The following is a 13,967-nucleotide window of genomic DNA, read 5'->3' as shown; positions in this document are numbered from 1 at the left end:
ATGCTAAATCCAGACATGACTAATAGATGCTGAATCCAGACATGACTAATAGATGCTGAATCCAGACATGGCTAATAGGACATGGTTAATAGATGCTGAATCCAGACATGTCTAATAGATGCTGAATCCAGACATGGTTAATAGATGCTGAATCCAGACATTGCTAATAGATGCTGAATCCAGACATGGCTAATAGATGCTGAATCCAGACATGACTAATAGATGCTGAATCCAGACATGACTAATAGATGCTGAATCCAGACATGACTAATAGATGCTGAATCCAGACATGACTAATAGATGCTGAATCCAGACATGGCTAATAGGACATGGTTAATAGATGCTGAATCCAGACATGACTAATAGATGCTGAATCCAAACATGACTAATAGATGCTGAATCCAGACATGGCTAATAGATGCTAAATCCAGACATGGTTAATAGATGCTGAATCCAGACATGACTAATAGATGCTGAATCCAGACATGACTAATACATGCTGAATCCAGACATGACTAATAGATGCTGAATCCAGACATGGTTAATAGATGCTGAATCCAGACATGGTTAATAGATGCTGAATACAGACATGACTAATAGATGCTGAATCCAGACATGACTAATAGATGCTGAATCCAGACATGACTAATAGATGCTGAATCCAGACATGACTAATAGATGCTGAATCCAGACATGACTAATAGATGCTGAATCCAGACATGGCTAATAGGACATGGTTAATAGATGCTGAATCCAGACATGACTAATAGATGCTGAATCCAAACATGACTAATAGATGCTGAATCCAGACATGACTAATAGATTCTGAATCCAGACATGACTAATAGATGCTAAATCCAGACATGGCTAATAGGACATGGTTAATAGATGCTGCATCCAGACATGACTAATAGATGCTGAATCCAAACATGACTAATAGATGCTGAATCCAGACATGACTAATAGATGCTGAATCCAGACATGGCTAATAGGACATGGTTAATAGATGCTGAATCCAGACATGACTAATAGATGCTGAATCCAAACATGACTAATAGATGCTGAATCCAGACATGACTAATAGATTCTGAATCCAGACATGACTAATAGATGCTGAATCCAGACATGGCTAATAGATGCTGAATCCAGACATGGTTAATAGATGCTGAATCCAGACATGACTAATAGATGCTGAATCCAGACATGGCTAATAGATGCTGAATCCAGACATGACTAATAGATGCTGAATCCAGACATGACTAATAGATGCTGAATCCAGACATGACTAATAGGACATGGTTAATAGATGCTGCATCCAGACATGACTAATAGATGCTGAATTCAGACATGACTAATAGATGCTGAATCCAGACATGGCTAATAGGACATGGTTAATAGATGCTGAATCCAGACATGACTAATAGATGCTGAATCCAAACATGACTAATAGATGCTGAATCCAGACATGACTAATAGATTCTGAATCCAGACATGACTAATAGATGCTAAATCCAGACATGGCTAATAGGACATGGTTAATAGATTCTGCATCCAGACATGACTAATAGATGCTGAATCCAAACATGACTAATAGATGCTGAATCCAGACATGACTAATAGATGCTGAATCCAGACATGGCTAATAGGACATGGTTAATAGATGCTGAATCCAGACATGGTTAATAGATGCTGAATCCAGACATGGCTAATAGATGCTGAATCCAGACATGGTTAATAGATGCTGAATCCAGACATGGCTAATAGATGCTGAATCCAGACATGGCTAATAGATGCTGAATCCAGACATGGTTAATAGATGCTGAATCCAGACATGACTAATAGATGCTGAATCCAGACATGGCTAATAGATGCTGAATCCAGACATGACTAATAGATGCTGAATCCAGACATGACTAATAGATGCTGAATCCAGACATGACTAATAAATGCTGAATCCAGACATGACTAATAGATGCTGAATCCAGACATGGCTAATAGGACATGGTTAATAGATGCTGAATCCAGACATGGCTAATAGATGCTGAATCCAGACATGGCTAATAGATGCTGAATCCAGACATGGTTAATAGATGCTGAATTCAGACATGGCTAATAGATGCTGAATCCAGACATGGTTAATAGATGCTGAATCCAGACATGGCTAATAGATGCTGAATCCAGACATGGCTAATAGATGCTGAATCCAGACATGGCTAATAGATGCTGAATCCAGACATGGTTAATAGATGCTGAATCCAGACATGGCTAATAGATGCTGAATCCAGACATGGCTAATAGATGCTGAATCCAGACATGGTTAATAGATGCTGAATCCAGACATGACTAATAGATGCTGAATCCAGACATGGCTAATAGATGCTGAATCCAGACATGACTAATAGATGCTGAATCCAGACATGACTAATAGATGCTGAATCCAGACATGACTAATAAATGCTGAATCCAGACATGACTAATAGATGCTGAATCCAGACATGGCTAATAGGACATGGTTAATAGATGCTGAATCCAGACATGGCTAATAGATGCTGAATCCAGACATGGCTAATAGATGCTGAATCCAGACATGGTTAATAGATGCTGAATTCAGACATGGCTAATAGATGCTGAATCCAGACATGGTTAATAGATGCTGAATCCAGACATGGCTAATAGATGCTGAATCCAGACATGGCTAATAGATGCTGAATCCAGACATGGCTAATAGATGCTGAATCCAGACATGGTTAATAGATGCTGCATCCAGACATGGCTAATAGATACTGAATCCAGACATGGTTAATAGATGTTGGTTAAAACCTGTCTAGGAAAGACGTTCCGCTAGCGGAACCTCTCGCTAACATTCCGCTGAAAAGGAAATTCAAAAATATTTTTTAGAAATATGTAACTTTCACACATTAACAAGTCCAATACAGCAAATGAAAGATAAACATCTTGTTAATCTACCCATGGTGTCCAATTTAAAAAATGCTTTACAGCGAAAACACTTATGATTATGTTAGGTCAGAGTCAAGTGACAAAAACACACACAGCCATTTTTCTAGCCAAAGAGAGGAGTCACAAAAAGCAGAAATATAAGATAAAATTAATCACTAACCTCTGATGATCTTCATCAGATGACACTGACAGGACATCATATTACACAATACATGTGTGTTTTGTTCGATAATGTGTATATTTATATCCCAAAATCTCAGTTTACGTTGGCGCGATACGTGCAATAATTGTTTTCATTCCAAAACATCTGGTGATTTTGCAGAAATACTTATTGATAAAGGATGCAAGTGTTATTCACAGAATTAAAGATAGACTTATCCTCTATGCAACCGCATTGTCAGATTTCAAAAAAACTTTACGGAAAAAGAAAAAGCCAAAGAAAAAGCCGTCATTTTGGCATCAAACATTAGTTAGAAAAAAACACTATAAATATTCACTTACCTTTGATGATCTTCATCAGAAGGCACTCCCAGGAATCCCAGTTTGACAATAAATGACTGATTTGTTCCATAAAGCCCATCATTTAGCCACTTGTTGTCAGTGTGTTCAGCCCAGTAATCCATCCTCATGAGGAGCGAGCACTTCCTCCAGACAAACACTCAAAAAGTTCCATTACAGGTCGTAGAAACAAGTCAAATGATGTTTGCAATCAATCTTTAGGATGTTTTTTAAAAACTTAAATCATCAATAAGATTCCAACCGGAGAATTTCATTGTCTGCAAAAAAGCCTTGGAACGAGAGCAAACTCTGTCGGGAGCGCGCGTCATGAGACCGAGGCTATCTGCCAGACCACTTACTCAAAGAGCTCCTTTATAGTAGAATCCTAAATCTAGGATCTAAAGACGGTGACATCTAGTGGAAGCCTTAGGAAGTGCAAGCACATCCATAACTATCAGGGATTTGAATAGGCACTGTTTTGAAAATCGATTTCTCACTTCCTGTTTGGATTTCCTCTCAGGTTTTTGTCTGCCATATGAGTTCTGTTATACTCACATACATCATTCAAACAGTTTTAGAAACTTCAGAGTGTTTTCTATCCAATACTAATAATAATATGCATATATTAGCATTTGGGACAGAGTAGGAGGCAGTTCAGTTTGGGCATGCTATTCATCCAAAAGTGAAAATGCTGCCCCCTGTCCCAAAAAAGTTAATAGATGCTGAATCCAGACATGGATTGAAATGTGCAGTGAGTGAGTTACTAAGCTGCCTTGCCTGTTTTGAGCACCAGAAGGTGCAGTGCATCATCTCTCAGGTAGGAGGCAGCAGCGATCTCGTGCGTAGGGATTCTCAGCAGCAGTTTCTCGTTGTCTCGCCAGGTCAGAAGAAGACATCGGGCTGACAGGCTCAGGATACAGTCCTGCTCAACGCTGGTCCTCAGGGGAAGCACCTTCAGCTGCTGCGCAACCAAAAAACAACAGAGACACATATTACACACCAGAGATACACACACATGCTATGTAATTACTATTTATACAACGGGTGGGTCTAATCCTGAATGCTGATTGTTTAAAAACACATTCCAGCCGGTGTCTATTCCACAAGTTACCACCGGCTAAATCTAGGATGTGAAAATGCCTATTTACTCTGTTCCATCTGACTGCTGCAATCCACTGTCTCATCAGCCCAGCCAGGCAATTTATAAACTTGATGTCATGCCTTGGTCTTAGTATTTTGTGTTTTCTTTAGTTATTTGGTCAGGCCAGGGTGTGACATGGGTTTATTGTGTTGTCGTATTGGGGTTTTTAGTAGGCATTGGGATTATGGCTGAGTAGGGGTGTATAGCATAGGCTTGGCTGCCTGAGGGGGTTCTCAATCAGAGTCAGGTGATTCTCGTTGTCTCTGATTGGGAACCATATTTAGGTAGCCTGGGTTTCACTGTGTGTTTGTGGGTGATTGTTCCTGTCTCAGTGTGTTTGTATTTCACCAGATAGGCTGTATAGGTTTTCACGTTCCGTTTTCTTGTTTTTGTATTGTTCGTGTTTTTTCTATATTAAAGATGTATCGAACTAACCACGCTGCATTTTGGTCCGACTCTCCTTCGACGGAAGAAAGCCGTTACAGAATCACCCACCACACCCGGACCGAGCAGCGTGGTGACAGGCAGCGACAGCAGAATCAGCGAAAGGAGGAATGGACATGGGAAGACGTTTTGGATGGCAAAGGTTGTTACACTTGGGAGGAGATACTGGCCGGAAGAGATAGCCTCCCATGGGAACAGGTGGAGGCACTTAGGAGAGCAGAGGCAGCCGGAGAGAGGAGCTGACGATACGAGGGAACACGGTTGGCAAGGAAGCCCGAAAAGCAGCCCCAAAAATGTCTTGGGGGGGGGGCTCAGGGAGAGAGTGGCAGAGTCAGGAGTCAGACCTGAGCCAACTCCCCCTGTTTATTGTGAGGAGCAGCGATCACAGGACTTCTGGACTTGGGAGGAGATATTGGACGGAAAGGATCCTGGGCACAGCCTGGTGAATATCGACGCCCCAAAGAAGAACTGGAGGCGGCGAAAGCGGAGAGGCGCTGGTATGAAGAGGTGAGCTAGTGAGCGCACGGTGTCTCCAGTGCGGGTGCATAGCCCGGTGCGGTACATATCAGCTCTTCGTATTAGCCGGGCTAGAGTGGGCATCGAGTCAAGTAAGGTTGGGCAGGCTCGGTGCTCAAGAGCTCCAGTGCGCCTGCACGGTCCGGTCTATCCAGTGCCACCTCCACACACCAGTCCTCCGGTAGCAGCTCCCCGCACCAGGCTTCCTGTGCGTGTCCTCGGTCCAGTTCCAGCACCACGCACCAGGCCTTCAGTGCGCCTCGCCTGTTCAGCGCAGCTAGAGCCTTCCTCCTCTACAGCGCTGCTGGAGTCTCCCGCCTGTTCAGCGCAGCCAGAGCCTTCCTCCTCTACAGCGCTGCTGGAGTCTCCTGCCTGTTTAGCGCAGCCAGAGCCTTCCTCCTCTACAGCGCTGCTGGAGTCTCCCGCCTGTTCAGCGCAGCCAGAGCCTTCCTCCTCTACAGCGCTGCTGGAGTCTCCCGCCTGTTTAGCGCAGCCAGAGCCTTTCTCCTCTCCTGCGCTGCCGGAGCCTCTTGCCTGTTCAGCGCAGCCAGAGCTGTCAGCCTGCATGGAGCAGCCAGAGCTGTCAGCCTGCATGGAGCAGCCAGAGCTGCCAGTTTGCATGGAGCAGCCAGAGCTGCCAGTCTGCATGCAGCTGCCAGTCTGCATGGAGCAGCCAGAGCTGCCAGTCTGCATAGAGCTGCCAGTCTGCATGGAGCTGCCAGTCTGCATGGAGCAGCCAGAGCTGTCAGTCTGCATGGAGCAGCCAGAGCTGTCAGTCTGCATGGAGCAGCCAGAGCTGTCAGTCTGCATGGAGCAACCAGAGCTGCCAGTCTGCATGGAGCAGCCAGAGCTGCCAGTCTGCATGGAGCAGCCAGAGCAGCTAGATCCGCCAGTCAGCCAGACTCTTCCAGATCTGCCAGTCAGCCAGACTCTTCCAGATCTGCCAGTCAACCAGAATCTTCCAGATCTGCCAGTCAACCAGACTCTTCCAGATCTGCCAGTCAACCAGACTCTTCCAGATCCGCCAGCCAGCCAGGGTCTGCCGGAGCCAACTACCTGCCTGAGCTTCCTCTCAGTGCTGAGCTTCCTCTCAGTGCTGAGCTTCCTCTCAATGCTGAGCTTCCCTTCAGTGCTGGGCTTCCCCTCAGTGCTGGGCTTCCCCTCAGTGCTGTGCTTCCCCTCAGTCCCGAGCTGCCCCTCAGTCCCGAGCTGCCCCTCAGTCCCGAGCTGCCCCTCAGTCCCGAGCTACCCCTCAGTCCCGAGCTACCCCTCAGTCCCGAGCTACCCCTCAGTCCCGAGCTACCCCTCAGTCCCGAGCTGCCTCAGTCCCGAGCTGCCCCTCAGTCCCGAGCTGCCCCTCAGTCCCGAGCTGCCCCTCAGTCCCGAGCTACCCCTCAGTCCCGAGCTACCCCTCAGTCCCGAGCTGCCTCAGTCCCGAGCTGCCCCTCAGTCCCGAGCTGCCCCTCAGTCACGAGCTGCCCCTCAGTCCAGTGGGGTTCTGGGTGAGGACTATTAGGCCATGGTCGGCGGCGAGGGTGGATTATCCCAGGACGCGAGGGGGAGGAACTATGACATTTATGGAGTGGGGTCCACGTCCCGAGCCAGAACCGCCACCATGGACAGACGCCCACCCAGACCCTCCCTATGGTTTGATGTGCGTCCGGGAGTCCGCACCTTAGGGGGGGGGGGATTCTGTCATGCCTTGGTCTTAGTATTTTGTGTTTTCTTTAGTTATTTGGTCAGGCCAGGGTGTGACATGGGTTTTATTGTGTTGTCGTATTGGGGTTTTTAGTAAGCATTGGGATTATGGCTGAGTAGGGGTGTATAGCATAGGCTTGGCTGCCTGAGGCGGTTCTCAATCAGAGTCAGGTGATTCACGTTGTCTCTGATTGGGAACCATATTTAGGTAGCCTGGGTTTCACTGTGTGTTTGTGGGTGATTGTTCCTGTCTCAGTGTGTTTGTATTTCACCAGATAGGCTGTATAGGTTTTCATGTTCCGTTTTCTTGTTTTTGTATTGTTCGTGTTTTTTCTATATTAAAGATGTATCGAACTAACCACGCTGCATTTTGGTCCGACTCTCCTTCGACGGAAGAAAGCCGTTACACTTGATCTCCACTATAAAAAGCATCTAGACATTATCTCACATGTCTTTTAGACTAACATTTAGTGTTCAACAGCAGAGATTTATATAAACCTGTCTGTTTATACGACACTTGCATCATAGTTTCAATATTAAAATTCAATCTCTAACGGTCCCATAGTAATGAACGTGTCGGAAGTCGGGACAAGACAGACATGTAGGCAATGTTTCTCATCCGGTCGAAATCATAATTCAGCTGGCATCATTTTTATGGAATTTAACAAAAAATATATAAATTGAAAAAAGTTACAATGAAACACAGCCAGTTTGCAGTCTTTCCAGTTTCAGTATAAAGTGATTGTGTTAGCTGTGTTGTTGGCTAGCTCCTCTGAACAACAGTGTCCTGACTAGAGAGCACATATCTATGCCAGGTGAAATCACACCTTATTAGCTCATTGTTATGGATGTATCCAAATAAATGTCACTAGAAAACAGCTTCAACAAATGTAAATACAGTTACTTTGCTGTTATTTTGACATGACCATAAGTTAGCTGTAGTTGGCTAGCTAGCAAGCAAGGGAAAAGAACGTTGACATGGCAACGGAACATTTAGAACGAACGACAGAACAAAAAAGACTGAACGATGTGTGAATAGATCGAGGACAGAGTAATCAATAAAACAGCTCCAGTATTGTTTTATTGGAGACTTAAATGTGTAGCAAACTCACCCTGGCTGTGTCCAGGAGCTGCAGCAGTTCATCTCTACTGGAAGGGTTTAGAGAGCACGACACCCAAGTCAGGTGACCCAGGAACTACGAGGACAACAAGGATCAGAGTTTAGCATCACTGTACTAGATAAAAGCAAAAAAGACCGTGACACCCACCCAGAGAGAGAGCAGGACACCCACATCAAATCACATTTTATTCATCACATGCTTCGTAACAACAGGTGTAGGACTAACAGTGAAATGCTGACGGGCCCTTCCCAACAATGTAGAGAGAAACAACAGGTGTAGACTAACAGTGAAATGCTGACGGGCCCTTCCCAACAATGTAGAGAGAAACAACAGGTGTAGACTAACAGTGAAATGCTGACGGGCCCTTCCCAACAATGTAGAGAGAAACAACAGGTGTAGACTAACAGTGAAATGCTGACGGGCCCTTCCCAACAATGTAGAGAGAAACAACAGGTGTAGACTAACAGTGAAATGCTGACGGGCCCTTCCCAACAATGTAGAGAGAAACAAAATAGAGAAATAATAGAAAAGTAAAACACAGTAATAAAATGAATAATAATAACATGGCTTTATACACAGGGTACCAGTACTGAGTCCATGTGCAGGGGTACGAGGTAATAACATGGCTTTATACACAGGGTACCAGTACTGAGTCCATGTGTAGGGGTACGAGGTAATAACATGGCTTTATACACAGGGTACCAGTACTGAGTCCATGTGTAGGGGTACGAGGTAATAACATGGCTTTATACACAGGGTACCAGTACTGAGTCCATGTGTAGGGGTACGAGGTAATAACATGGCTTTATACACAGGGTACCAGTACTGAGTCCATGTGCAGGGGTACGAGGTAATAACATGGATTTATACACAGGGTACCAGTACGAGGTCATTGTCGTAGATATGTACATATAACTAGCAATAAAGTGACAGATAGTGAACACTAGCAGCATCGTATGTTGATGAGTTAGTGAAAGAAGGGTCAAGGCAGGTCAATTTGTTTAACTATTTAACTAACTATTTAGCCGTCTTATGGCTTGGGGGTAGAAGCTGTTCAGGGTCCTGTTGGTTCCAGACTTGGTGCATTGGTACCCCTTGCCATGTGCTAGCAGAGAGAACAGTCTATCTCCGTCTTTCGGATGGGACGTTAATTGGGTGTCCTGACTCTCTGAGGTCATTAAAGATCCCATGGCACTTATCGTAAGAGTAGGGGTGATAACCCCGGTGTCCTGGCTAAATTCCCAATCTGGCCCTCAAACCATCACGGTCACCTAATAATCCCCAGTTTACAATTGGCTTATTTATCCCCCTTCTCTCCCCTGTAACTATTTCCCAGGTCGTTGCTGTGAATGAGAACGTGTTCTCAGTCTATTTACCTGGTAAAATAACAGATAAATAAATAATGCATTTTGTTTTTATATATATATATTTGTTTATTATATTTCTTTGAGCGTTTGATTGGGATAAAAAAAAGAAGAAGCTTGCAGTAAAGAGAGAATGTCATTCTGAAAAAAAAGTCTCAAAAGAAAGGATCATGAGGAAAATAGAAGTTTCAGGGAAGAATAGACAGAGAAACAGGCAATCTTACCATATTTCTTCACTGTCAAACCAGAGTGTCTTGTTTGCAACGAAACGGTTGCTTTTTGCAAATAATTTAATATTAGACATCCTTATGAATTTAAAAAGTGACCTTTCCACCCATACAGAGGTTCGACCGACACAGAACAACGTAAGTTTCAACAGCTACTCAACATCAGTTTCCCCTAACAGCTGCCTGGGTTTAAACGTCTTCTCTCTTTTTTTAAGAAAGTGAAACGTTCAAAGAATTCTATTTAGAATCTCTGTTAAATCAAGAAGCATCAATAAATATCTCTGTCAATAAATATCTCTGTCAATAAATATCTCTGTCAATAAATATCTCTGTCAATAAATATCTCTGTCTATAAATATCTTTGTCAATAAATATCTCTGTCAATAAATATCTCTGTCAATAAATATCTCTGTCAATAAATATCTCTGTCAATAAATATCTCTGTCAATAAATATCTCTTGTCAATAAATATCTCTGTCAATAAATATCTCTTGTCAATAAATATCTCTGTCAATAAATATCTCTGTCAATAAATATCTCTGTCCTTTTGTTGTGTCATGAACACAACCAGTCACGATGTTTTCATCTGATGAATAAATATTGAATAAACGTTGAATAAACATTGAATAAATATTGAATAAACATTGAATAAACGTTGAATGAAATCAAATAATAAACAGTGAATGAACGGTGAATAAATATTGAATAAACAGTGATTGAAAGAGACACCAAAAAAAGTGTAACGACGTTTGACGATAGACCAGAATCCAATGCTGTCTGCGCACGTCTCGGTTTTTGTTTTATGCTTCAGCGTACCCCCCCACACTATTTATTTTGTTCCGGGATGCAGTACCGCCTTACTGTCCCCCCACCTGGGGCCCTTCAGGAAGTCCAGGATCCAGTTGCAGAGGAAGGTGTTTAGTCCCAGGGTCCTGAGCTTCGTGATAAGCTTTGAGGTCACCATGGTGTTGAACGCTGTGCTGTAGTCAATGAACAGCATTCTCACATAGGTGTTCCTCTTGTCCAGGTGGGAAAGGGCAGCGTGGAGATTGCGTCATCTATGGATGAGTTGGGGCAGTATGCTAATCCGAGTGGGTGCAAGGTGTCTGGGATGATGGTGTTGATGTGAGCCATGACCAGCCTTTCAAAGCATTTCATGGCTACAGACGTGCGTGCTACAGGTCGGCAGGTTACCTTGGTGTTCTTGGGCACAGGGTCTATGGTGGTCTGCTTAAAACATGTAGGTATTGCAGACTGGGTCAGGGAGAGGTTGAAAATGTCAGTGAAGACTTGTACTCATCCCGGTATTCCATCCGGCCTGCGGCATTGCGAATGTTAACCTGTTTAAAGGTCTTACTCACATCCACTACTGAGAGCGTAATCACACAGTCGTCAGGAACAGCTGGTGCTCTCGCCCTTTGCTCAGTGTTGTTTGCCTTGAAGCGAGCACAGAAGGTAACCCAGGAACTAAGGAGGAGGAAGTACAATGATATGGCTGGTTGTGTCCCAAACACAAGACATCTTCTCTAGTAACAAACACAACTTGTGTTTGAGACATAGCCTATGCCTGTGTTTGAGACATAGCCTATGCCTGTGTTTGAGACATAGCCTATGCCTGTGTTTGAGACATAGCCTATGCCTGTGTTTGCAAGTGTATTATCTATAAGTCTAGATGATGTGTCCTCCTCACCTTTGATACAACTATTGATTGATTAGTTGACGTCTCACCTTGACCTCCTTCTCTACATAGTCATAGATGAGTCTCTCTGGGTGGATGAGGAAGTCTGGAGGGTAGAGGGGTACGGTGTGGAGTGGTCTACGAGACACACTACTCCTGTCTGTCTGTCTGCGCCCCGACTTAGAGAAGACCAGGAGCTTGATGGGTGATACAAAGCCCTGAGGAAGGAGAGAGAGAGAGAGAGAGACAGAGAGAGACAGAGAGAGAGAGAGAGAGAGAGAGAGAGAGAGAGAGAGGGAGGAAGGAGAGAGAGAGAGAGAGAGAGAGAGAGAGAGAGAGAGAGAGAGAGAGAGAGAGAGAGAGAGAGAGAGAGAGAGAGAGAGAGAGAGAGAGAGAGAGAGAGCGAGAGAGAGAGAGAGAGAGGAGATGGAGGAAGGAGAGAGAGAGAGAGAGAGATGGAGGAAGAGAGAGAGAGAAGGAGAGGTAGGGAAGGAAGGAAAAAAGAGAGAGAGAGCGACAGAGAGAGAGAGAGAGAGAGAAAGAGAGAAGGAGAGAGAGAGAGAGAGGGTGTTTTTTTTCTTTCTTTCATACTGGGGTAGTGAGGTATGGTGTGGAGGAGTTGACCAGGCGCTTGATGGGGGGGAGGCACAAGACCTGATACATCTGAAGATGTCATAGCTGCAGCATCTCTCTTTAGTCTCTCTGATCGACTGATGCAACAAATTTAATATAAAAATCAGAAAACATTATTTTTTCTACATTGAAGACTGTGTAGGTTCATGCTTTCTAAAAGCCTTAAAACACCAGATAATGTGTGTGTGTGTGTGTATGTGTGTGTGTGTGTGTGTGTGTGTGTGTGTGTGTGTGTGTGTGTGTGTGTGTGTGTGTGTGTGTGTGTGTGTGTGTGTGTGTGTGTGAATTCAACAGCAAGTCAAGGCTGAGTACTTAACAACAGACTCCTATCTGCCTCTTCCCTCGTTCTCTATCAATACAATTTCTATAATCAACTTTCGGTGCAATTTTTCACAACTCTTCTAAACTAAACTCTTCACAGATCATCACAAAAAAAAGGCAGTTATTTTCAAAATCTCTGTTTCTTTTAATCACCAAACTTAAATCAGCGTTTCATCTAGAAATGCATGTTTCAAATAGCTAAACAAACAGTCAAAAGAAAGTACTTTTCTTTCACGATGCAATGCTCACATGACTTTTAATTAATATGATTCCCTTCTCTGTTGTTAAAATACGTTTTGCTATCACTTCATCCAACTGCTCTTAATTTACGATCATTTAAAGGTTTTGGTAAAAACCCTAGAGATTTAACATGTCAGCTGGTTTGTCAACTACAGATTATGAGAACTTTAATAAGGAAAATGTACCAGTCAAAAAATTGATTCATCAATCATTCAAGGGTTTTTCTTTATTAAAAACAAAACTGGAATTGATGCATTTGTGTAGAGTGCTGCCATTTCACATGGATCATAAGAAAATGTGTGTGTGTGTGTGTGTGTGTGTGTGTGTGTGTGTGTGTGTGTGTGTGTGTGTGTGTGTGTGTGTGGTGTACAGTGCCATTGTGCTATCATTCTAAATATGTAATTAATTGCTGTCCCGTGTTTTAGATAAATATTCTTGAGAGAGTTGAGATACTGTATGTGTGTGTAATTCTCATTCTGTGTGTGTGTGTGTGTGTGTGTGTGTGTGTGTGTGTGTGTGCAACACAGTCTCACAATCAATTCGTGCATATATGTACAAAATGCATTTCAGCAAATTTAGTGTGTTTTTCTGTGTTTTTCTGGCTTAATTAAAGACACAAATTTAACCAGTAGGCTACACACACCTTTTCAACAACGCGATAGTTTATATTTAATTTTTGTTCTTAAACTCGATGATATAGGATCAGGCAAAATCCCTTGAGTTGCGCACCTTATGCAGGTTTGGTCCTCGGTTGGTTGCCATGTGTCCATATCGAGTGGTGTGGTCATGATGTCTAGGTCCGCTTGTCAACGGATGTGGAAAGTGCAACCTAGGTTTCTAGTTTTGAGTCGGTTGATCCACTTCCATCTCTGACACATGGAAACCGGAGGGGGGAAGGGAGGGGGTGCACTCCACTCATATGCGCGTAGGCCTGGCGGGGTCCGGGCGCGGCCGGCCAAAGTTGTGGGCCCCATGGTTGCCCACTTGTAGATTGACCCATTGGTTAAAGAGTCGTCTGCAAATGAATGACTTAAAAATCATACAATGTGATTTTCTGGAGTTTTGTTTTAGATTCCGTCTCTCACAGTTGAAGTGTACCTATGATAAAAATTACAGTCCTCTACATGC

The 13,967-nt window shown here is 43.7% G+C and overlaps 1 protein-coding gene across 1 annotated transcript in view; it reads right to left on the bottom strand.

Moving 5' to 3' along the window:
- The window catches only part of ccm2l (CCM2 like scaffold protein), a 95,583-nt gene that overhangs the window by 80,227 nt on the left and 1,389 nt on the right, over positions 1 to 13,967 (bottom strand). Inside the window, 3 exon segments of the mRNA XM_065005097.1 lie at positions 4,234 to 4,417; positions 8,368 to 8,451; positions 11,696 to 11,863. Of these exon segments, the coding sequence (XP_064861169.1) occupies positions 4,234 to 4,417; positions 8,368 to 8,451; positions 11,696 to 11,863 (436 nt within the window).

The sequence above is a fragment of the Oncorhynchus nerka genome, linkage group LG20 (genome assembly GCF_034236695.1).
Source record: "Oncorhynchus nerka isolate Pitt River linkage group LG20, Oner_Uvic_2.0, whole genome shotgun sequence".
Lineage (NCBI taxonomy): Eukaryota > Metazoa > Chordata > Actinopteri > Salmoniformes > Salmonidae > Oncorhynchus > Oncorhynchus nerka.
Note: the sequence above shows the minus strand (reverse complement) of the source record. Positions and strands in the feature narration are given on the sequence as shown.